General features: G+C 41.4%; 2 protein-coding genes across 3 annotated transcripts in view; both read left to right on the top strand.

The window, feature by feature from the left end:
• The first annotated feature begins 319 nt into the window (after nucleotides 1-319).
• On the top strand, nucleotides 320-5,092 carry lgals3b (lectin, galactoside binding soluble 3b). Its single transcript, XM_070445110.1, has 7 exons — nucleotides 320-425; nucleotides 2,178-2,251; nucleotides 2,385-2,451; nucleotides 2,595-2,936; nucleotides 3,141-3,229; nucleotides 4,183-4,351; nucleotides 4,616-5,092. Exons 3-7 carry the CDS (start codon nucleotides 2,446-2,448, stop codon nucleotides 4,775-4,777), a joined length of 768 nt encoding a protein of 255 aa, XP_070301211.1. The 5' UTR covers nucleotides 320-425; nucleotides 2,178-2,251; nucleotides 2,385-2,445; the 3' UTR covers nucleotides 4,778-5,092.
• A 1,956-nt stretch (nucleotides 5,093-7,048) lies between these two features.
• Nucleotides 7,049-26,293, top strand: part of fbxo34 (F-box protein 34) — a 47,006-nt gene continuing 27,761 nt past the window's right edge. Inside the window, exon 1 of one of the 2 annotated variants that reach the window (XM_023994092.2) lies at nucleotides 7,049-7,326. The gene's annotated coding sequence lies outside the window, so the exon portion shown is untranslated. Of the gene's footprint in view, nucleotides 7,327-7,500; nucleotides 7,606-26,293 lie in introns of those variants that run through there. The other variant, XM_023994093.2, reaches the window with a different exon arrangement.

Here is a 26,293-nt window from a genome sequence, read left to right as displayed (position 1 = left end):
GCCCAAACAGATATAACATTTGACTAAAACATAAACATTTCAAACCTTGCTTACATTTGTATACGTTCACAGATATCTCTATGTTATGCGTGGGAATAGTTTGGAACAGATTTCGAAAATTAAAATCACTTGGAGCTGATTTGCTGGTGTTTTTACAGTCTTTTATATACAACAATAAAAATAAAGAAATAAAACATTATTACATTGTGGGGCCTCATAAAATCACCCGCGGTCCAAATTCGGCGCGCGGGCTGCCAGTTGGGGAACCCTGCACTAGGGTGTGGTCTCCCATATAGGGATTAGGGAAATAAAGGAGTGGCATTGGGGGAAAACCTGTATAAATACGCCCTGACACGCAGCATCACCATTTCTGGTATATGTCTGCCATATGAAGGGAGCAGCGCGGTGACATCAATGCACAACAGGTATGTCTAGGAATTCAGTGTTCACGTGTCAGTTCCTTGTACTCTAGTCTGGTGATATTCATCTGCATTGATATACAGATTTGTCCTGAAGACTGAGTTTGGAAAACACTGTTTAGAGTGTGGTAGGTACGGGACCAAAATGGCTGAGAAGTTTAGCCTCATGGTTCAATGTTGATGTGGAAATTGACCCACTATGCTATTTTCTTTGCACATATGTCATAATGCTGAGTACCTTTTAATCAGTGGCAATGCAGAATGGTATTTAACAAATGGTGCGTGGAGAGGTTAACAGACACGCCATTCATGTGTTGTGATGCCCTAACTTTCCATGTTGCACTGAACATTCCACTAAACTCTTAGCAGTTCTGACTGAATGATTGTTAGTCTGTCAACATCCTGTTGCTCTGGTTCATGTGCATGTTTTTTTTAAATTGCAGTTCTTGTCTTCACGCTTTTTTCACATTAGTCTGATGTAATGGTGACAGCCTGTTAGGAATCTAAGTGGAGTTGAGACTTCCCTTCTCTCATCCTCAATGTCATTGTTAGGCTACACTATGCACAGAATCCAGGAAGTAGGCTAATCTTGAAATGTTTATTGACATGAATACCTTGGCTGGTTTACTTTTGAAATTAATTGAATGTGTGCAGGGGTGTTATGGCTGTCTGCTGAAATAAACATGGCACCTCATTTCAAATAAAATTGTATTTGTCATATGTGCTGAACACAACTGGTGTAGACCTTAGTGAGGTTTACTTACAAGCCCTTAACCAACAATGCTGTTAAGAAATAAGTGTAGTAACAAGTAATTAAAGAGCAGCAGTAAATTAACAATAGCTAGGCTACATACAGGGGGTACTGGTGCAGAGTTGGTGTGGGGGCACTGGTTAGCTGAGGTAAAATGGAGATTTAAAGTGACTATGCATAGATAATAGAGTAGCAGCGGTGTTAAAAAAAGGGGGGGTCGGGGAGGCAATGTGACAAGTCTAGGTAACCAGATTTCCAGACTCAAACTAGTTCTGGTCTGACATGTGGGGTGAGGATAGGATGGGTCTTGGGTTGCAAAATGCTGGTAACCTTCCTAAAGATCCATGGTTTGAGAAGTCTTGGTTGGTGACTTCCCAGATGTCATGCTTATTGATGTAATTCCAGGAGTCTTCCAACCAGGATTTCTGAAGTGGTGGGGAAAAAAATAGAATTTGGGGGAAGTTACTGGAATTTTTCCACCCTTAGTGTCCCACTGTTTGTTATGGTCTGACATGAAGACATTCTTCATGCTGTACAGAAAGCGGTACTCCTTATCAGTAATGTATACACAGTGCACAAAACATTATGAATGCCTTCCTAATAGTTATACCCCTTATGCCCTTAGAACAGCCTCAATTTGTTGGGGGTATGGACTCCAAGGTGTTGCAAGTGTTCCACAGGGATGCTTCCCACAGTTGTCAATTTGGCTGGATGTCCTTTGGGTGGTGGAACATTGCTACATGGGAAACTGAGTGTGGCAAAACCCAGCAGCATTGTAGTGCTTGACACTCAAACTGGTGTGCCTGGCACCTACTGTACCCCATTCAAAAGCACAAATATTTTCTTGCCCCTTTGTTTGTGCCATTCAGAGGGCAATCTCTTTTAGGGTGGAGCAGCTTTAATATTGCATATTGTGGCTTCTATCAATCTAATTGTCTGCATTTCCAAACCCCATATAATTTAAAAAAATGTATAATCCTTGTCTCATGACTTAAATCCTCCTTTAGCCTGTCAACTCCCCTTCATCTACACTGAAGTGACTATAACAGGTGACATCAATAAGGATCATAGCTTTCACCTAGTAAGTTTATCATGCAAATCTTATGTACACAGTGTATCTGTCATAGCTATGTGAGACTGGTATGGTTACAAAGATTAAGGCTATGGCTAAAGTTTGTAATGTAAACTAACATTTAAGTGTACTTTCTCTCAAGACCTGTGGTTGCAGTATTTGAAACATACAATTCACATTTCTCACCCTCTTTTTCAGATAAAATGGATGTAAGTAGTTTTCTTAAATCTGTCATTTGTTTAGTGAAGGAATATCCATGCATTTTAAATAAATCAGGGAGGCATCTTGAAACATTAAACTAGTGCACATCACCAATCCTCTCATCCCCCTTCTTCCCCTTGCTCCCCTGTAGCTGTCAGATGCTCTGGGTGGTGGACCGGGCTGTCCAGACCAGAACAACCAGCAGGGTGGTGGGGGCGTGTGGCCTGGTGGACAACCCAACCAACCAACATGGCCAGGACAGCCTGGTGTTCAACCGGCTTGGCCTGGTCAGCAGCAACCAGGCCAGCCCACCCCCATGTGGCCTGGACAACAACCAAACCCTTCCCAACCCTCATGGCCGGGGCAACAATATGGAGGTGGAGTACAGCCCAGCCAGCCAACCTGGCCCGGGCAACCAGGGGGAGGACCGCCCAGCCAGCCAACATGGCCAGGGCAGCCTAGCCAACCTACTGCTCCTCAACATCAATCACTGGTAAGGGAAGACGTTCAATCCTGAAGATATTGGTTATGATGATTTTGAAAAACCAAGAGCAACGTTCTTATGCTTCATTATTGTTGTGGCTGACAGCGATCAAGACCTCTACTCTGATATTTGTGTAAGCCTGTCTGAATGAAACGGCAGTTTTAAAAAAAATGTTTTTTTCTTCTCAATGGACCCATTTTATTTCCCCAACAGAAAGTGCCATATAATCAGAACCTGCCAAAAGGATGCTATGAAGACATGGTCATCACCATTAACGGGACAATTAACCACAATGCAAAAATGTCAGTATTCACATCAAAATATAGTTATAATTTAGGTGACTTGTGAATATCTCCATTGCAGTCATTTCCACATTATTATTCTGAATGTTACTATTTCAGTCTTGTAGCCAATTATAGGTACTTGATTGTCATACCCCCTTGACATGTTGCCTGCAAACCTCTTCTACTGTAGCCTGGATACCAGTCTGTTGGTGTAATCTTGTCATATCAAACATGTCTGGCATGACAAAAGGTTAAAATGATGGCACAAACCAATTTGGAACCAGGCTACGCTCAAGCAAAGGATCAAATATGGTGTCTTTTGTTTGTCAGAATGTGACTAATAAGTATCTACCTTGTGATGTAAAAATAGACTAATGGGAGGATTTGCATAGATAATCAAGCAGTGGCTAGTTAAAAAAAAAAAAATGGTTGTGAAATTTAAATCAATGGTGTCTCTTTGAACAAGGTTGGCAGACAGTAGCCTAATCCCAACAGCATCTTGACACATTATTTATAATTCTCAACTGATTACATTGTCAGTCATGTAATGACAATGGGTGAGGTATGAACAAATGATATGAATTCAATGCCAGATAATACTTACCACAAATCACTAAAGTCAAGAGCACTAACCATGGCCACAGTCTCAGAGCCCATACATCACCATGGAAACATCAATGCTGATGAGATGGCTTGCACAGCACGCATTCCTCATAAAACATAATGCTGTTTGACTTATAGACACTAGTTAAATGCATTTGTCTATCACAAAATCCTCGCTTCACCGTGTTATTTGCCTGGTCACAGATCTGATTGTGCGATAAACTCCATTGGTCATTGTCAAGCCAAACTAAATTGTTTGACATGAAAATGAGACAGTTGTCATTGTAGCACAGACTGGCACATAAGCTACCATGCTCTTTAATGTAAATGTCTGGGTAATCTTGACTAATGTTACTATCTCCTTTTAGGTTCACATTGAACCTGACCAAAGGGAATGACATTGCCATGCACATTAACCCTCGCTTTGATGACAAGGGCAAGAAAACGATTGTGAGGAACAGTCTGATTGGCAGTAAATGGGGCAAAGAGGAGAGAGGACACAACCACTTCCCCTTCACTCAGGGCCAGCCCTTTGAGGTGAGGGATCTACATTCCTGTTCACTTCATGTCAACCAATCAGTTCTGAAACTGATGTCCAGGGTCATTGAAAATGAGTTGTGCACTATAGGGAATAGGGTGCCATTTTGGACAGACTTGGACACCCCTATATTAATTAGATTTTTTTTTCAGTTGTCATTTTAGGTTTATTTATGAATGTTGTATGATCAGTATAGTGACATTAATTTCATATCAACAGTCTTTGATTTTGCATAATGAGTTTGTGGTCCTGTGTTTTTCCAGATGAAAATCATGTGCACTAACAACGAGTTCAGGGTGGCAGTGAATAGCTCGCACCTCCTGGAGTTCAAACACCGCATCCGTGACCTCGACTCAATCAAACACCTGGGTATCTACAATGACGTCACCCTCACGTCTGTGGAGATCGAAAACTTTAATATCTAGCAGGTTTGGTTCCAGCCATAGAAATAGAATGACTAGCATGGCCTAGCCTCAAGTTATTTGTATGATTCCAAAGACTTCCCTTAATTGTCTTTAAACAGGAAAGTACAGTAGCTTGAATCACACGCTTTAAGCCACTAGGACTGTCACATTCTGTACTAGGCCGGTCTGTTCTCTGTTAAAACATATTTTGATAAGTGAAATTCCTTTATGGCCAATTCATATACTTTGGTCTTCAAGTAATTTGTGTAAGCTGGTAATGTATAGACTGTATGCAATAAATGTGATGGTAACAGATTTTTCTCCATGTAAAGACGATACAGGATCTGTCTTGAGTGATTGTATAATGCATCCCACTAGGTGGCAGAGTTGATACATAAATGTTTGATAACCAACTAGTATTTGGATAGGCTGGGGAGAAACTAATTGTAGCCTACCTGTACACAGTGGAACTTACACACCTAGGCTATTACTTGATGCACTGTCAGGCAAATCATTTTAACCCTGCAAACATGAGCAAGTTTCTAGACTTTGCTTGTTGGTCATGTGAGATTTCTATAGTTTTTCCATGAGTGGTGACTTATCTTCAGCACTTAATGTTTACTTGGAGGAAAGGGTCTTTGAGCAATATTGTTGATGATCGTCTCAAGTGAAGCACTACCTTTACAGAAGGAGCACGTTGACTAAATCAACACTGCATCTTTTCACTAGCCACTAAACAAAATATGCTATTTACACCACTGAAATTTCTGCTTTGATTAATTAATTTCAGTTCTCTATTTACAGACTAAGGAGTGCTTCTGCTGGTGTCTATCACTAGCGTTTCTCATGTTTAGTGATGTGTTGTCACAATGTGGCATAACTTGTAAAACACTCTTAGAACTCTCACAATGGCTTTTAATTTGTGTTCAAACATTACAGCCCTTGCTGCCCTCCACCCCACGGCAATGAACCCCTTGTGCTGTTAAGATCACATAAGACGAGACTGGCAAGATGCATTTAGACATGACACATCATAGGGACTTTGCCCCGCCACTATTTCCGGCATGCCTCTGGCTCTTGTCCATAATCTAACAGCCAGACCACATCTAACTACCCCCCCCCCCCCCCCCAACAACTGACAGTGTCAAGTAGACAGGGGCAAATGGGTGTGTTGACTGGAGGCAGTCATAGCTGCACTAACTTCAACTGAGTGGCTCATATCTCCAGGAGAGGATGTGGACAGTCTGATGTGGAGCAAATGTTTACAGTATGAAGTGTACAATAATACACAGCTCCATAGTACCTTAAGTTGATGTACACTTGAGATACACACAGGTGTTTTAAAAATGCTTCCTTGACAAAGGTGCTCGCAGGCACACTGATCTGTATGGCTAGGCTACACACAATGAAAATGGGTTACCCTCACGGGAAGCTTGTCTCAAGTTCAAAGCTTGTATGTCTTATGAGATAAGATGGCACCTTGCCTCCGGTATATGATTCAATAATGAGTATAAAGATTGATCAAAGCTACTGGAGGGGAAAAACATTTACTGATCACATTCCTCTACAGCAGGCTACCAGAAGAAGCTGGCACAAGTAATGCATTCCAAATGGCACCCTGTTCCCTATATAGTGCACTACCTTTGGACTTCAGAGTCCTATTGGCCCTTGTCAAAAGTAGTGCACTATAAAGAGACTAGGGTGCCATTCAGGGACACAAAGACACCTTAGTATCCTGAAGTCAGGTCACTGATACATTTTTCATGATGGAAACTATGGACAGTCTTGATGGAAACTGAAAACAGATGAATTATTAAATGACTCTTATGCCCATGTATAAACTGCTGTGAACTTCATAAAGGTTGGAACTTTAAATTGCTCTCAAATCATTTTTTGCACCTACTTTATGGAATGGCTAAATATGGATTTCAGAACTTGTGGTGTGTCCTATAATTTTGGCTCAACTAATCTATTTAAAGAATGTCTCATTTTCTAATTTGTTTCTTCAAGTGGGCCTAGGCCTATTCCCAAAATGTAAATGACCTATAAAAGTGAACAATATTTGTTCAACTTTTCATGAAAGGTTACTGTATGTTCAATGGAAAGAAGTGTAGTAGGGCGATCAACCAACGTGAGTCGAGGTGCAACCAAAAAGTGCTGACTCACCATGTAGGTTCAATGGATAAGTATAATTGTGTGTCTGATTTGCTTATGCATGAGGTTCCGTATGTTCTTTGATCTTTTTGCGCGTGCATGATAGTTTTGCGGACGCGTTGAATAAGCAAGCCAAGCACGTCAGAACGCTGCGTGGACGTCCCCCGCCAGTAGTTTTGTATTAGTGACTGGCTAGCTATCCAGGAACGTTAACTGTGATTAACGACGTTCGCACCAATACGGCCGAAAGGAGAACGATTTGACTCATTTATTTCATAGTTATTAAGACCGTATGGATACGGTTATTATTTCTTGTAAGGATTCTGCTGAACCGTGAAGACGGCGCTGTTTTGCCCCGCAAGTGCTCCTAGCAAGGGGATTGGAGACCTTTCATTTCCGAGTTTTCGCAGCAGCAGGTCAGCTTGAACCTTTGCTTTGGTACTATGGCTAAAATAGGCTATGGCTAAAATAGGTAGCTAACTACATGGATTAATAAAAACAAATCTAGCTAATATTGTTTAACTGAGTTGACACATTGCTGTGCACGTCACAAGCTAACATATCTCGTCAAGTTGCCTCGCTAAATTAGTCAGAACAGAATTGGTGTAGCTAACGTTAGCTAGCTATTAACAATGCTAACGTTAGTTACTAGTCGAGGTGGGTGGCGTGGAAGACTGCTCTGCATTTCACTTTAGGTAACGTTAATTGGTTAACTAAATATTTGTCCACACAACGTTAACTAGCTAACGTTCTGGACTTGCTTTGTACGGAATTAGCATTTCCATTATAAGTTTCTCACCATGGCATAGGTAGTTAACTGCTACACCCTTGATTCAAGGCTTGACTGTGATGTGTTCCTGTACATTGGTGGAAAAGGCCTTTTTCAATTGGAGTGACCGTTTGTTATAAACGTTGACATCTCGTTTTGCTTAAATGTAACAAATTTATAGCTATCAACTAGTTAGTTATATATCAATAACCTTGGTAACTTCCACCTTGTTTTGGCAATACGTTAGCAAGCTAACAGCTAGCTAGGTAACGTTAGTAAGTTTCGGCACAGGCAGCACAACAAGCTCACACATTTGTTAGCCAATTCGAACGATGGTAACACGGATGGTCGTTTTGTAAACATGAATGTGGCAATGTGTGAAAATGTTATCTTAATTTGCTGTTGTGTATGAACGGTTGTGTGTGGCGGTGTTGCTAAATAGTCAAACAGCTCATTTCCTAAGTTATTCATTTATTAACATGGATAATACTAATCAATGGGGTAACATGCCATTCTAAAGTAGGCACGTTTTGTATGTCGATACCTACGCTTGTATTGTATCATGATTTGCAAATGTGTCATTTCGCAAACTTGTATCGTGTGGAAAAATTGAACGGTAGCAAAGTTGTAACTTCACATTTGAATACATTCAATGTGATTTGCAAACATGCAACTCGATTTGAGGATGAATAGACCCTTTTCCAGTACTAACGTCACGCACAGATGCGGACGACGCTTGGCTGCAGTAAGACAGCCATCTGCGCCCATTCAACACAGCCTAGATGTACGTTATGACTATTAAACAAAATAACTTTTTGGGGTTCTCATACGCTTACAATTATGTTTTGAATCTTGCTTTTAACAGTCGCTAAGATTTTAGTTGGTTGTGATCTTTGTAAAATAACTATTTTGGATGCAGCAGTTGTTAGCTAGAATGCTAACGCGCATTGATATAGGCTGTAGCAAACGCTAGCCAAAGAGCCATTTTACTGGTACATTTTTAAAGTATAATGCAGTTGATTTGCGATGATGAAACAAACATATTAAGCATGACATTCATACAAGCCTTGAAATCCAATTATAATCCAAAAGTAGTGTGAAATGCACTCAAGCATTTTGGCGTTCTATAACTCCCCTTGTTCTGCGACCAACTTCCGCGCATCGCAGTCCTGCGGCAATGTTTGTAAAAACACAGAAAGAGGTCTATGCAACTCATTAATAACTCAACTTGCGAATCTTCTAAATAATACATGTTCCCCATGTCGTATATGCTTCCTCAGAGTTTTGACACGAATGTGAGGTCTAACCAAATTTTTTGTAGTTTGAAATTCACTGAAATTCACTGAGGGACCTTACAGATAAGTGTCTGTGTGGGGTGCAGAGATGAGGTAGTCATTAAAAAAATCATGTTAAACAATATTGCACACAGTCCATGCAATTTATGTAAGGCAATGTTTCTTTTTTCCCCCTTAAACGTAGAAGGCAAATCATTTATCCCAAACCAAATATGTGTTGATATTAGTTATTACTTCAACATTAGTGTGTTTGATCAATTTCTAATACATTTAAGACTTTTCTGGTAGATGTCTAAGACCCCTTTTCTATGTGTTTGACCAGAAATCAAAACCTTTGCTTATTTCAAATTTTTAGGATGGGAAATGGTAGAAAAATGTATGCCTTAATTTCTCAAATATACTCTTAGCTTTCATTTGACACACAATTTGACATGTTCTTATGAACTTCACATGTTGGTGCTCATATGTGTCCTTTTACGTGGAAATGTCCATCTTTAATAGGAGTGTAGAACTTTCGATAACGGTTGTGCTTTAAAGTGCATCACTTCCCATTTAAACTGAGTCTTAAAATGACAATCTTTTGAAGAAGTAAACAGCTGCTTGTTGTGAAGTGCTAAAGGTTATGGCACACATGATTAGTCCTATACACTTGTTTGTCTTGCAAATACGCATTTAGCCCAAACTTTGTACTTAGGCCTGGACTGTGATTTAACAAGTCAGTTGTCTGAGAGGTTTTAAAGGGTATGTTTTTGCCACGTGGGATGTTCAGTGTCACAGCAGTGTTTTGCTAATTTGTGCAGACTGTAGTTGCAAGATTTTCCTACAGTGCAGTACTCAAAATGGGTTGGATGATAAAGCCCAATAAGCCATTTGGCAAAAAGCATTTCCTTGAACAAAGTCGCCGTGAGTTCTGACAGATTTTTGTTGTACAATAATGCTGAAATCTTATTATTTCTACCTATTCTCATGCTACTGTCTTCTGTGACTTGTAACTGTTTATGATTTAATTCTTAATTCTGTCGGTTGTGGTTTGGGATGAGGATGTAGGCTTAGTGCCTGATTATTGAGCGTGTCATTCAGTGGTTAATTGTACAGCCAGAGAAGGCTTTGGCACTTCCAGGGAACTGAAGCAGATGTTTCAGGGTGGATGTTGTCTCCGTCGATTTCAATATTGTACAGCAACTCCATAACCTCTCAACTACTGTAAAACATTGAGGAAAAGACACAATAACGAACTTCAGCTGTGCGCAGTAGATCACCTGCTGGGTGTCGACCAACGGTGGCAATTCAACATGTAGAATAGTTGGGAAATTAACAGAAAATAAGGGCAGCTCTTCTGTGGTCAGAGGTGATAGGACAGTCACCCGCTGCTTTTAACCGTTCATCGGCAGTCTGTTTGGCCTTTTAGTCAGTCAACCCATCAGAAGAACCCATTAGCCTAACTGTCCAACATCAATCATCTCACATGTTGGGCCTATAGGCCCAAATGTGTGCAAATGCGCAATGATTTATGCTTTAAAGGGACGCTGACCTTAATGGTTTGGCCTTGTTTTTTTTCTTGCTCATTAAGTGCTTGCGGCCATGACTGAAGCCAAATGTGAGTTGTCTTGGGAGTGTGGTTTGATGTGAGTGTGTCTTTGCCATTCAATCACAACAAACCAAGGGCAGTACAGTTGTGAGTAGTGACAGCGAGGTAAGCAAAGCTAGCTTTGCTATTGTAGAGAAGTTTAGGACTTCTTCTGTCCTGACTCACCATATCAAGATGGTAAATTTAATTCAGTTCAATGCGTTGGCTAAAGCCTGCGCTGACCTGTATTTAGCCAAGCTGACAGCAGCTAGCTAGTATAGCTTGGGCATAGCTGCAGCCGGCTAGCCTAACTAGCGGATTTCTTTGAAATCCCAGTTATGCCAAAATTGCAAGAACCAGTGTCTGAAATGTTAACCTTTTACAGTGGAAAGAGTAACAACTGCAAGTTGAATGCCCTGTCTTCAGTCAGCTGTCCTACAAAGCAATATTCTATAGCTAACTGGCCAGTTTGTCTCCTTATGTCTGCTATTAGATATTTTCCAGGCGACAAATCCCAGAACTACTAATCTCCCTACAGGTGTAGCCTACATGTGGACATTGCACAAACATCGCCCAGCTTGAGTGTCGATGTGCTTATTGGCAAACAATCAATGGGTGTGTTTGTTACATACCAAACACTTTCTGCTGTAATTATCACATTGATGTGTTTATAAACGCCTACACTTTACCTAGCGAATCAGAATACGTTGTGTAGAGTACACCTTCAGCTGTCTAACCAGAACTATTATGGCATTATACATCTATGGTCTCTCTAAGGATTTGGCTGTCAAACCAGTAACCACACAATGACATTTGCAGCTCTCTGGGTAAAGTTGTCTTCAATTCTCCAGTGGGTGTGCATGAAGTCCCTTCCATCTATTACAGGTTATGGACAGGTGCAGCCAGGAGGGGTGGAGTGCATAACACTCCATCCTGGATATGACAGCATTTTGCTTCAACTCATGAGTCCAGCAGGCAGTCCAATAACTACAGGCAGATGTGAGATGCAAGAGGATTGCACTCTTTTCATACTGTAGGCTATACTGACCAATTCAAAGCTTCCTCCAGGAGAGAAGAGTCCAATTGCTGAACTTACAGTGCTGTGAAAAGTAATTGCCCCCTTTCAGATGTTCTCTATTTGCATTTGTTTGACACTGAATGTTATCAGATCTTCAGCCAAAAACAAATATTAAAGGAACCTGAGTGCACAAATAACACATTTGGATACTTATTTCAGTTAACTCTTTACACTCATACCCTTATACGGGTTGAAAATGGCAGAGTTGGACACTAACAAGTGCCTAAATTGAAATGCAGTGGCTCTACAGTAACATGCTATACATGACGCCAGAGCTCAAATTCTCTGGTTCACAGCGCAGTATTGGTTTTGACTGACTGTTCTGAACTTGAGCACCGCAAGCGACAAGAAGTTGCCCCCATCCTTCCTGCTAATTGGGCAACTTTGCAAATGTTTAGTCTGAGTGACGGGAAGGCTGTAAATAAAGATGACTCAATGTATTTTGAAAGATGAGACATTGAGGATTATATTAAATAGCGCTTTGTCATATAAGCAAGCCAAACACCCGTGAGTCCAAATGTGCACTTCACATTTCCATATCATAAAACTCCTGTAATATACAGTGTCAACGTTTATTAGGTCTGTCCCTGACAACAACAAAAAACCACCCGAGAGTCTGTTCTTGAGTCTGTTTTTGACATATACACTGTTTTAATAAAATCACCTATATGCACTGAGCTTGTCTGACGCTTTAAGTGCACCGTTTTATGAAGTAATTAAGACACAATGACTAGAGGGAGTACGACCAAAGTGTATTTGATCGGGCTCGGACTTGCTGCACTGTAAAAAAAAAAAAAAAAAAAAAAATGAGTAAAGACTGTGGCTAGCACCTGTTCTCTCTCCTCCCTGCTGCAGCAACCACCACAGAACATCAAGTGTTTTTTGTTTTTGTTTTGTGCAATCCATGTTGCTGAAACTGCAGCATAATTACAGCCATTTCTGGCTTAAGTTCTGTTACTCAAATCCTTTATTTGTTTAGGAAAAACATGCCCTATTCTCTCACCTGACATATAGCCAATGATAATCACATCAATAAATTGGTTATAACAAACTCCAACACCGTAACACATGTGACAGCATAACGGGGGAATGTTTACTAGTTGCTCAGGAGGGAAAGGGGAAGTCAGATGTCTGGAAGAAATTTGACTTAGTTGTGAAAACTACTAGAGATCTAGAAAAATAAGGTAGGTAAGGAGCAGGTGCTGCGTGCATAATTGTGCCAAATAGGTGCTGTTAGATTACAATATTATTTCGGACCGTTTTGAAACAGTGTAAACAACACTAATTTCTAAGCGTACCTTTTTTTGTGAAGCCTTTATTACAGCAAAGACTAAAAACAGTCGCATGCTATTGCTGACATGGAACGTTTATTTTTTTGTTTAGGCGAATTATTCAAGGCTCTTAAAACTAAAATGCTTGATTGTATTTGAAATCATGAATGACTCGTATACTGTCTGATGACATGAACAAATTAATGATCGATTGGTACATATAGGCCTAAGTAAGTTGCGTATTGAGACCGCTTAACATGATGCATTTTTAGGCCTACAGTTGGATTATGGTTATACAAGGCTGCTATACTAAGCCTACTGATTACATGTATTATGATCATAATTGTAATAACATGGAGATCAAGGAGGGTAGGAGCAAGAGCTACGTTCGTATTGTGATAAACGGGTGCTGCTAGATTACAGTATTTCTCTCCATTTGGAACAGTGTAAACGACACTAAATAAATTGTAAGTAATACCAGAGAGGCTGTTCTAATGGAAAACAAGTGTAAAGCCTTTATAACAGCATGACAAAGATTAAAAGGGAAAGGGGGATACCTAGTAAGTTGTCCAACTGATATGTGTCTTCCGCATTTAACCTAACCCCTGTGAATCAGAGAGGTGCGGGGGGGCTGCCTTAATGGACATCCACATCTTCGGCGCCCGTGGAACAGTGGGTTAACTGCCTTGCTCGGGCAGAATGACAAAACAGCCGAAATTGTGAAATTGCTTTCTCCGACATGTTGTTAACTATGTTTAACATAGAAAGAGCAGGTGTTCTTACGTTTAACACTTAGGCTATTGATTATAGACCTAATTAAGTTGTTTTCCTCTCCACTTTTCTTAGACAGTTAAGGCTAGGGCTGTTTTCTCGTCTCCTCACACCGCTCCTGCCTCCACCGCATTGTCCTCAACACCAATATGCTAGTTAACTTTGCTATTGTGCACAAACACTGTAGCAACATTGTCTAGGAAAATGCAGCAATTCAACAGTGCACTGTTTCAGAACCGTGGACAGCGACCGCTATCCAACGCAGAAGGAAGCGAATTTGTTATAATATTTGTGTTGCACCATTGTTCTTACGTAATATAACCATATACAATTTCAGTAGCACATTTTGGAGTGATGGACTGTGCCATCCACACGGCCTCCCCAATGGATTAGTCCACTCGGACAAGTACGAATCAGACTGTTTTGTGTACCATGAAAATACATTTCTAATATGCGACTGGCTAAAGAAATCTCGGTCAACCAACAGCATATCGACCAAACAATGAAGCAGTCGACTAAATGGGGTCCGCCCTTACTGTTATGATCACTGTTTGTCATATCCTGGGTTGTTCTGAGCAGAATGAGGCTATGCTTGTCGTATTGGGAAGAAATTTGGCGGGGAACACGCTTCTGCGTGCCCTCGTGACTCAATTCTATGCGCACCAAAATTACCATCTGCTTCTCTGAATTGCCTTGTGAAAGCCTAAACAATGTAAGATCGTTGTGACTTAGCTAGCCATGTTGGCAATAGAACACGCTTTGAAATGATACCCACCTGACCAGATTGCGATTTATAATAGACCATTTTTGGAATGCATAAAGGTGGGGATGCAGGGCTGTGCCCCCCCCAAAAAACACAAGTCTGCTTACTCTAGTTCTTCAACAGCACAGCTAGGAGAGCTGAAAATAGCACCTTATAATTGAAGGTTCTTTGAGTCATAAAAGTGCATTGAAATTACATAGGAACTGTGCACACTTTGGAGAGGTGTGGGGCCACTTAGAGACACCAGTTAGACCTCTCACTCAAACCCTTGTCTTATGCTGCACCTACCCCAAATAACCATGGATATTCATATGTTGCTGAATGTATCCAGAGTATTTTAAGATTTCTTTATCATCAAATGTGGCGTAAATGTAAAATGCACATAAAATCAACAGTGTAATGTTTGCATTCAGTCTTGTCAGATTAACGGTTTTGTCCTCACCTTTAGTCTTATAATTGTCCAATCTTCAAACTGTAACCTTGTAATTGCTACCATGGTTATGCATATGCATTTCATATTTCTTCTGGAAGAAACATTTTATATTTATCCCTATTCATATAGGCCAATTCTCACGAGTGTGAAGGGTTAATTAACAAAGGTATGCAACACCCAATGCCTCTGTGTAAAAAATGTATTCCCCCCTTACACTCAATAACTGGTTGTCACCTTTAGCTGCAATGACTGCAACCAAATGCTTCCTGTAGTTGTTGCTCAGCCTCTCACATCGCTGTGGAGGAATCTTGGCCCACTTTTCCATGCAGAACTACTTTAACTCTGACATTTGTGGGCTTTTAAGCATAAACTGCTCGTTTCAGGTCCTGCTACAACATCTCAATGGGGTTCAGGTCTGGACTTTGACTAGGCCATTTCAAAACTAAATATTTTGCTTTTCAGCCATTCTGATGTAGACTTGCTTGTGTTTTGGATCATTGTCTTGCTACATGACCCAGATGCGTTTCAGCTCAATGGCGGATGGCCTGATTCTCTCCTTTTAGAGTTCTCTTGATACAGAGCAGAATTCATGGTGCCTTTAGTGGTGACCAGGTGTCCAGATCCTGAGGCAGCAAAGCATCCCCAAACCACCACCACTACCACTGTGCTTGAACATTGGTGAGGTACTTACTCTGAAATGCAGTTTGGTTTTCGCCAGACATAACTGGACCCATGTTTGCCTAAAAGCACCTGGATGATCTTCAAGACTCCAGGGAAGAATGTTCTATGGACAGATGAGTCAAAAGTGGAACATTTTGAAGACATGGGTTATGTCTGGCGAAAAACCAAACACTGATCATAACAGCCATGTGAAAGACTGATCGACAACTACAGAAATTGCAGCTAAAGGTGGCACAACCAGTTATTTGTATTTATTATGGATCCCCGTTAACTGCTGCTAAGTCAGCATCTACTCTTCCTGGGGTCCAGCAAAATTAAAGCAGTTATACATTTTTTTTTTAAACATTACAACAGATTTGACCTGTGTGTGAATAGTGTGTACGTTATCGTGTGTTTGTATTCATGTTTGTGTTGCTTCACAGTCCCACTTTCATAAGGTGTATTTGTTTTTTTTAAATCAAATTTTACTGCTTGCATCAGTTACTTGATGTAGTCATGACTATGTAGTACTGTATGCCTCCCATAGTCTGTTCTGGACTTTGGGACTGTGAAGAGATGTCTTGTGGGGTATGCATGAGTGCCAGTAGTTCAAACAGACAGTTCGGTGCGTTCAACATGTCAATACTTCTCACAAATACAAGTAGTGGTGAAGTAAATTTCTCCTCCACTTTGAGCCATGAGAGATTGATACACATTATTGTTGGCTCTCTGTGTACATCCAAGGGCCAGCATTGCTTCCCTGTTCTGAGCCAATTGCAAATTTCCTAAGTCCCTCTTTGTGGCATTTGACCACACAACTGAATGTAGTCCAGGTGCTACAAAACTAGGGCCAGTAGGACCTGCCTTTTTGATTGTGCTGTTAAGAATGCAGAGCAGCACTTTATTATGGACAGACTTCTCCCCATCCTAGCTACTGTTGTATCAATATGTTTTGACCATGACAGTTTACAATCCAGTGTTACTCCAAGCAGTTTAGTCTCAATTAACACATTACTCATTACAATGTTTAGTGAATGATTTGTCCCAAATACAATGCTTTCAGTTTTGGAAATACTTAGGACTGACTTATGCCTTGCCTCCCATTCTGAAACAAACTGCAGCTCTTTAAGTGTTGTAGTCATTTCAGTCGCTGTGGTAGCTGACATGTATAGTGTGGAGTCATTCGCATACATAGACACATTGGCTTTACTCTGTCGTTAGTAAAGATTGAAACAGGGGGCCTAGACAGCTGCCCTGGGGAATTTTGTTGGAGAGTCTTCCATTAAAGAACACCATCTGTTCCGTTAGACCGGTAACTCTTTATCCACAATATAGCAGAGGGTGTAAAGCCATGACACAAGTTTTTGCAGCAACAGACTATGATCAATAATGTCAAAAGCCACGCTGAAGTCTAAAAACGCCCCCACAATCTTTTTATCATCAATTTCTCTCAGCCAATCAGTCATTTGTGTAAATGTTGTGCTTGTTGAATGTCCTTCCCTATAAGCGTGCTGAATGTCTATCAATTTGTTTACTGTAAAATAGCATTGTATCTGGTCAAACAGAATTTCTTCCAAAATTTTACAAAGCGTTGGTAACAGGCTAATTGGTCGGCTATTTGAGCCAGTGAAGGGGGCTTTACTGTCCTTAGGTAGGGGAATAATTTTTCTTTCCCTCCAGGCCTGAGGGCACACACTTTCTAGTAGGCTTAAATTGAAGATATGGCAAATAGGAGTGGCAATATCATCTGCTATTATCCTCAGTAATTTTCCATCCAAGTTGTCAGATCCCGGTGGCTTGTCATTGGTGATAGAAAACAATACATTCACTTCACAGAATTCAAAATTACAGTTCTTGTCTTTTCATAATTTGGTCAGATATACTTGGATGTGTAGTGTCAGTGTTTATTGCTGGCATGTCATGGCTAAGTTTGCTAATCTTGCCAATGGGTTTTGTGATGAATGACCAATCTGATTCAATGAATGATGGAGTGGAGTTTGCCTTTCTTGCCCAAAATTTCATATGGTGATCCAAAGCTTTTTACTATCATTCTTTGTCATTTATCTTTGTTTCATAGTGTAGTTCTTTGTATACAGTTTAGTCACATGATTTCTCAATTTGCAGTACGTTTGCCTATCGGTTGTACAGCCAGACCTATTTGCCATTTTATTTTGCCTCATCCCACTCAACCATACCATTTTTAAATTCCTCATCAATCCACGTGGATTTAAGTTTTTACAGTTATTTTCTTAATGGGTGCATGCTTATTAGTAACTGGGATAAGCAGTTTCATGTGTCAAGTTCAGCATCTAGTTGCTCCTCATTACACACTACGGACCAACAAATATTCTTTACATCAACAACCTAGGAATCGCTACAAAACGTATTGTATAACCTCTTATACACTATATTAGGCCCAGCCTTTGGAACTTTGGTTTTTCTAGATATAGCTACTATATTGTGATCACAACATCCAATGGATTTGGATACTGCTTTCAAGCACATTTCTGCAGCATTAGTATAGATGTGATCAATACATGTGGAGGATTTCATTCCTGTGCTGTTTGTAACTACCCTGGTAGGTTGATTTGATAACCTGAACCAGGTTGCAGGCACCAGTTACAGTTAGAGGCTTTCTCTTGAGTGGGCAGCCTGATGAAAGCCTGTCAATATTTACATCACCCAGAAAATTATACCTGTCTATTGATATAATTTACATTATCAAGCATTTCACTCGTTATCCAGATACTGACTGTTAGCACTTGGTGATCTGTAACAGCTTCCCACCAGAATGGGTTTCAGGTGAAGCAGATGAACCTGTAGCCATATTACTTCAGCAGTATTTAACATGAGATCCTCTCTAAGCTTTACAGGAATGTGGTTCTGAATATAACAGCCACACCTCCACCTTTTGTCATTTCTGTCTTTTATGGAGATCTTATAACCATGTATTGCTACCATTGTATCATCAAAGGTATTATATAAGTGAGTTTCAGAGATTGTCAGAATATGAATGTCATCTGTTACTAGCAAATTATTGATTTCATGAACCTTGTTTCTTAAGCTGTGTTATTAACGTGGGCTGTTTTTAGTACTTTTCTGGGATGCTTGATTGTTTTAATTGCTTAGAGGTAGACATGCTCAGGTTATTTATGTTAGTGCAGGGTGAGCTACACACAGTGGACATCCTACCTGGGCACATCACCTCAGTACTAACAGTTTTACTCTGGTTCATAGGCATATGATTACTGCATACAATAGCTGTAGGATCAGCAGAGGCATTCAGGGCAGTAAGCGGGACATACATTAGGTTACTTACGTTGTATTCCAACGCACCTGGGATAATGTACATTTTGCTGAAGCATTATGACAAGTAAGTGACACAATGGTAGGGAATAAATGAGCTTGGCTTGGGTCATTCATAAGTCATTGTCTCAACGCAGCCTTGTAATGCTGTGAAAGGATCCAGGAACCCAAGTTATTTGGGCCAGATATTATGGGGCGTTTGGTGTCAAGTAGTGACCCAATCAGATCTTTAAAATCCATCTTCAGCTGTTCTGAGCTGCCCTTCATAATGTCATTCAACCCCACATGAACCATGACAGTTTCAGCCCCCGGTGCCTCGGGAAGCAACCTGATGATATCCTGAACTGTAATGGGGGCAATTACTTTTTCACACGGGGGCATTAGGTTAACTTAGTTTATATACAGTCGTGGCCAAAAGATTTGAGAATGATACATATTCATTTCCACAAAGTTTGCGGCTTCAGTTTCTTTAGATATTTTTGTCAGATGTTACTATGAAATACTGAAATATAATTACAAGCATTTCATAAGTGTCAAAGGCTTTTATTGACAATTACATGAAGTTGATGCAAAGAGTCAATATTTGCGGTGTTGACCCTTCTTTTTCAAGACCTCTGCAATCCGCCCTGGCATGCTGTCAATTAACTTCTGGGCCACATCCTGACTGATGGMAGCCCATTCTTGCATAATTGATGCTTGGAGTTTGTCAGAATTTGTGGGTTTTTGTTTGTCCACCTGCCTCTTGAGGATTGACCACAAGTTCTCATTGGGATTAAGGTCTTGGGAGTGTCCTGGCCATGGCCCCTAAAATATCAATGTTTTGTTCCTCGGGCCACTTAGTTATCACTTTTGCTTTATGGCAAGGTGCTCCATCATGCTGGAAAAGGCATTGTTCGTCACCAAACTGTTCCTGGATGGTTAAGAGAAGTTGCTCTCGGAGGATGTGTTGGTACCATTCTTTATTCATGGCTGTGTTCTTAGGCAAAATTGTGAGTGAGCCCACTCCCTTGACTGAGAAGCACTCCCACATATGAATGGTCTCAAGATGCTTTACTGTTGGCATGACACAGGACTGATGGTAGCTCTCACCTTGTCTTCTCCGGACAAACCTTTTTCCGGATGCCCCAAACAATCGGAAAGGGGATTCATCAGAGAAAATGACTTTACCCCAGTCCTCAGCAGTCCAATGCCTGTACCTTTTGCAGAATATCAGTCTGTCCCTGATGTTTTTCCTGGAGAGAAGTGGCTTCTTTGCTGCCCTTCTTGACACCAGGCCATCCTCCAAAAGTCTCCGCCTCACTGTGCGTGCAGATGCACTCACCTGCCTGCTGCCATTCCCGAGCAAGCTCTGTACTGGTGGTGCCCCGATGCCGCAGCTGAATCAACTTTAGGAGACGGTCCTGGCGTTTGCTGGACTTTCTTGGGCGCCCTGAAGCCTTCTTCACAACAATTTAACCGCTCTCCTTGAAGTTCTTGATGATCCGATAAATGGTTGATTTCGGTGCCATCTTACTGGCAGCAATATCCTTGCCTGTGAAGCCCTTTCTGTGCAAAGAAATGATGACGGCACGTGTTTCCTTGCAGGTAACCGTGGTTGACAGAGGAAGAACAATGATTACAAGCACCACCCTCCTTTTGAAGCTTCCAGTCAGTTATTCGAACTCAATCAGCATGACAGAGTGATTTCCAGCCTTGTCCTCGTCAACACTCACACCTATGTTAACGAGAGAATCACTGACATGTCAGCTGGTCCTTTTGTGGCAGGGCTGAAATGAAGTGGAAATGTTTTTTGGGATTTAGTTCATTTGCATGGCGAAGAGTGACTTTGCAATTAATTGCAATTCATCTGATCACTCTTCATAACATTCTGGAGTATATGCAAATTGCCATCTTACAAACTGAGGCAGCAAACTTAAATTAGTATTTCTGTCATTCTCAACTTTAGGCCACGACTGGTGCAGTATTTTCGGAAGGAATGTATTATGAGAAAAAAAAGAACTGGCGATTCCTAGTGTTTGAATCCATTTTCTGACCATTGCATGCTATATTTGGATCGGTTTGGGGTCCACGGACCGATGCATCTGAATTGGGGGCCGATGCATTTCGGCGAATTGTTACATCCTTGCCAGAACAATTGGAGATACCAAAAATATTTTGGGCCTTCCTGGTATGGAATCGCCCAATATTGGCATTGCGCAGCAGTTGTCATGGTGTAGGTTAGGCTAGATATATCCTACATACATATAGGTTTAGTGTGCAAATCATCTGGAGTAGATGTAGCCCATGCATTGCAACCTTTCTATGAACAATTAATGAGAACCTCTTTAGTGTGTAGTCAAGTGCCGTCTGAAAGTTCCGCCTGTTGGGATGAATTGGCCTATTCCTCCCACCAAGGCATCCTGACAACTGGACAGCCCACAGTGTCAAACATGTTTGTCCACTCTGTTAGGACTCACACAGCACTACCAGAGAGAAAGATGTGTTCCACACCGGTGTTTCCTACATGGCAAAAACAAGCTGTTGATTGCCTTTGAATTCAATTGGAGTGGGTGAGGCGGGCCAGGCCTGCGAGTGCAACAGGTTATGACAAGCTTTTGTCTTTTAGATAAGTGGCTTTTAATCCTGTTCTGTTCTCACTGTCTTCTCGCTGCTCTGTCGTTGTCTTTACTCCCAGGCAGCTTTCCACCTGAGCCCCAATAATTCACTCTTGACAACTTGCGAAAAGCTGCTTTAAAAAAATAAATAAAGCAAAAAAACATTCGGTTGACCTATTACTAAGTCGACACCAAAGGAAATTTTCTTTTTGTAATACAAATGATTGTTTGAATAATTAGTGTCCGTGCTGTATGAGTTGTGGCCTTGCCTGCTGATTTGTCCTTTACATTTCAATGTGGCTGTTCAATACCCATACAGCAAGTGTTTTTTTTGTATTGGGTTGTGAATGCATGCTCCTACATGCTCTTTGTCCCTCAGTGCATTCCATTATTGGTCTTCTCATACTGAGTCATTTTGGTCAATGCTGAAGTTGGAAGCATGCTTTGACGTTAGGCTACACACAACTGCAACAAAGCAATGGCAGTTTGTTTTGCGACATGCAGACAGACCAACTGTATGGTGGACTTTTAGATTACTGTAATGCATGAAATGCCGTAGCGTAGGAGAACTGCGACTGTATGAAAGGGCTAGATAGGAAGGAATTCGCTAAGCCAAAAATAACTGGGATGGGTGTTTTTGTACAAGGTTTGTTGAAAGCCTATATCCATTTTCTCACTTGAGTGAGGAAAATGAAGTTGCCCAGTCTTGACTTAACAGGTTTGCTCTGTCTTGTAGCTTAGGTCCTGTCTGTGTCCTTTGTCTGCACTCCAGCAACATGTTGTGGTTGTTTCCGTTCCCCTTTATGAGTCTATCCAATAGGCAGGGTGAGATTGCCGGGTGTGTTGTTGCTATTCCTTGTCTGGTGGTGTCAGAGCTGAAGCCTTTTGCTTGGCAATGGAGGAAAATAAACTTCTGGCTGTACACACTAGCTACTCATAGCGCTTCACAGCCCCCCCCCCCCCCCCCCCCCCCCCCCCCCCCCCCCAAAGTAGACTAATTACTGAATAGGTGTGAACTTCTGAGTAGAGGTGTAGAATTCAAGACCAGCCCTGTTAAGAGGTCCTCTGTGTAGGACTGCGATGGTCTGTTGTTGATGGACTACACGTGTAACCTGTGTAACTGGAGCATTGACATAGATTTCTATTTCAGTGTTGATTAGCCTTATCTTCAGAAATATGGATATTTTTATTTTTGGTTTGAACTTTTGAAGGATCTGATTCCAGAAGTCAAATTGTGTTTTGGCTTGCCTAATATTTCACAATTTTTAGATTGACCTTACTGAGCTAATGGTTTTATTGGCCCAGGCCCCAGCTAGCTGGTAGCTACTGATCAGATAACTGAAATGTTGCCAACTGAAGTGTTGTTGAGACTGTGGCTCTGAGTCTCAGTGGCCATGACAGAATCATGTTGCTATGAGAGATCACCCCCAAATCGATGGTTTTGTGTGCTATGTCACTGTTCAGACAAGACAGCACTTGTTACAGTTCGTCAGTGCTCCACAGCATGGGTGTGTGGACTGAGAGTATCATGGATGTCTCTTTACTTGATTTGTTATGAGTTTTGTGTTCTACCCAGGCTACTTGCACAACATTTACTGGTCAGTCAGTGGTCAGAATGCCCTGTTGATATAGTTACATATCGGGATATTACTTTTGACGATATATCGTATTGTTTTAACTATCGCTATAATATTTTTGTGCTAGTTGGCTCGTTTTCTCATGGCTCTCTTGTCCCTCTGCAGCAGACATATGGTGAGCAATATGTTTGGAACATCGAATCGCAATACATATACTCTGAACAGATTGTAAATGCAACATGCAATCATTTCAAAGATTTTAATAAGTTCTATAAGGAAATCAGTCAATTGAAATTAGTTAATTAGGCCCTAATCTATGGATTTCACCTGACTGGGAATACAGATTGATCACAGATACTTTTGGTCATGTAGTGTATGTGGACTCCTGCTCGTCCGAACATCTCATGTCAAAATCATGGGCATTAATATGGAGTTGGTCCCCCCATGTTGATGCTATAATAGCCTCCAATCTTCTGGGAAGGATTTCCACTAGATTGCTGCGGGGACTTCCATTCAGCCGCAAGCGCATTAGTGAGGTCGGGCACTGATGTTGGGCGACTAGGCCTGGCATGCAGTTGCCGTTCCAATTCATCCCAAAGGTGTTCGATGGGGTTGAGGTCAGGGCTCTGTGCAGGACAGTCAAGTTCTTCCACACCAATCTTGACAAACCATTTCTGTATGGAAAATGTTATTGTATGCTGTAGCTTTAAGATTTCCATACACTAGAATTGTTTATTTTTATTTAACCTTTACTTAACTAGACAGACTAAGGGGCATAGCCCGAAGCATAAACAGCCCCAGACCATTATTCCCCCTCCACCAAACTTTACAGTTGGCACTATGCACTTTGGCAGCTAGTGTTTTTTTGGCATCCACCAAACCCAGATTCGTCCGTCGGACTGCCAGATGTTGAAGCGTGATTCATCACTCCAGAGAATACGTTTCTACGTTTCTGCTCCTGACTCCAATGGTAGCGAGCTTTACACCACACCAGCAGACGCTTGGCATTGCGTATGGTGATCTTAGGCTTGTGTGCGGCTGCTCGGCCATGGAAACCAACTTCATGAAGTTCCCGACAAACAGTTGTGCCGACTTTGCTTCGAGAAGCAGTTTGGAACTTGGTAGTGAGTGTTGCAACCTAGGACTGACGATTTTTACGCTCTATGCACTCAGCGGTCCCATTCAGTGAGCTTGTATGGCCTACCACTGTGTTCGTTTTTTCCGTAGCATGTGTCTGCCCGTACAATAACTCCACCGCCACTATAGGGCACTCTGTTCACACCGTTGACCTCAAACCGCTATCCCCTACACGCTCTCTGCCATCTGCCCGGTACAGTTGAAACCGGGATTCATCCATGAAGAGCACACTTCTCCAGCATGACAGTGGCCATCGAAGGTGAGCATTTGCACACTGATGTCGGTAACGGCGCCAAACTGCAGTCTGGTCAAGACCATAGTGAGGATGTCGAGCACCCAGATGCGCTTCCCTGAGACTGTTTCTGACAGTTTGCACAACCAAAGAATTTCTGCACAAACTCTCATCAGCTGACTGGGTGGCTGGTCTCAGACGATCCCACAGGTGAAGAGCCGGGTGTGGAGGTCCTGGCCTGGCGTGGTTACACATGGTCTGCGTTTGTGAGGCCGGTTGGACGTACTGCCAAATTCTCTAAAATTATGTTGGAGTTGGCTTATGGTAGAGGAACATCTGTGGCGTTTTTGTTCAGTGTAGAATTGCGATACTTAGGTGCCGATGCAATATGTATTGTGACAATATCGTATCGTGAGGTCCCTGGCAATTCACAGCTCTGCTATTGACTGGAGTCATGAGCTGTGAAGTGCATAAAGTGTTTGAACTCATTTAAGACTTTTTTTGGTAATGATGGATTTATACCAAAGGGGCAGAAAAGCATGTTTTGTTAGCGTGGTCCAACATCTATTAAACTAAGCTTCTTTCTCTCTCTGGACCAGTTGCTTTCCTGATTTATTGTTGGATATACTTTACGGTACCAGCCTATATTAGAAAATCCCCTCACATTTCAGCAGCTGGACTCCATAGCACTTTTAGCGCTTGTCGACCAAGTGCTTGGGAATGGAAATAGCTTTGTATAAGAATTGCAGCAGGCAGCCCCACCCCTCCTTTTCCTGACTGTTTAAAGTGCTATTGTATTAGGATGGAAACTCCTCCAGTAAGTTCAGGTAAAGGAAGCGCCTTATGAAAGGAGAGGGTAGTCCATAGAAAAATAATCACTAGAATGTGCGTCCCGATTCAAGTCAATGGGTCTCTAATGGATGGACCCAGAGCTTTTTAAGTGTCTTTAATATTGATTATATTTCTATGGTGCAGCTATGCATCATGGATAGGGACATGGTGCAGCAGCATCAGAATGTGGTCTGGTCTAGAAGCTGCTACTGATGAAATTGGAGATCCTGTACAGCTGTGCTCTGTGGGCTTCTTTGTCATTCAGGGTGTCCTCGTTGCCTCTTCTCGACCTAGTCATGAGACTGGAGGATTGGCTTGGCACAGGTTTGTGTATGACGGGGCAATTGTAGTTGAGTGGAGTAGCAGGAGAGAATCTAAAACCTACAAACATAATCATGAGGTAGCTTACTATACTCTTGAATAATGCAACAATTCCGAAGCATGTGCAGACAACTAATGGTTTATTTTGTCCGTACACACGTTAAATCTAACTTGCAAGACAATAGCACAGCTATCTAGATACAGCTAGTACGTTAGCATATCAAACATGAATGTTTACCGCCTCACATACGACTATAAAAGTACAGTGATGTTATCAGGGGTTATACTGAAGTTATTTTAGTTTCATTCTGAACAGAACCACAGTTGAGACTCCACAGGGAGAGTTCACCCAAGTTACAAAATTACAACCAAAATACAAAATGACACATTGGTTTCCTTGTCTATGGACTGCTTAAAGGGTTTGAGGAAATCCATGCTTTGCTATATTTCCCCGACACTGTTTCCAAATGCTAACGTTTTCGCATTTTTTGGACAGAGATCCCATTCAAGTCTTGGTACTGATTTATTAGCATTTTTCATGCATCATGTCCAAGTAATCCGAAAGTATCTCAAATTGATTGTGAAACTCATGATGTGCAAAAAATGCTGATATCGGTCCCATGACTTGAATGGGATTTGTGCTGCATGCATTTCGAAATGGTGCCAGGGAAACTTAACCAAAGTATGGATTTATGTCATACCTTGTCAAGACTGCTTACAGGGTAAGAAAAACAATAACAATTTGTAATTTGGGTGAACTATCCCTGTCGCTACGATG

The sequence above is a fragment of the Salvelinus sp. IW2-2015 genome, linkage group LG9 (genome assembly GCF_002910315.2).
Source record: "Salvelinus sp. IW2-2015 linkage group LG9, ASM291031v2, whole genome shotgun sequence".
In the NCBI taxonomy this organism is placed as follows: Eukaryota; Metazoa; Chordata; class Actinopteri; order Salmoniformes; family Salmonidae; genus Salvelinus; species Salvelinus sp. IW2-2015.
Note: the sequence above shows the minus strand (reverse complement) of the source record. Positions and strands in the feature narration are given on the sequence as shown.

What these genes read in the sequence shown, in the direction of transcription:
- lgals3b (XM_070445110.1), top strand. An exon ending in CTCCTCAACATCAATCACTG is followed by an intron (nt 2,937 to 3,140) that starts GTAAGGGAAGAC and finishes TTTCCCCAACAG; the next exon opens with AAAGTGCCATATAATCAGAA. An exon ending in ATTAACCACAATGCAAAAAT is followed by an intron (nt 3,230 to 4,182) that starts GTCAGTATTCAC and finishes ATCTCCTTTTAG; the next exon opens with GTTCACATTGAACCTGACCA.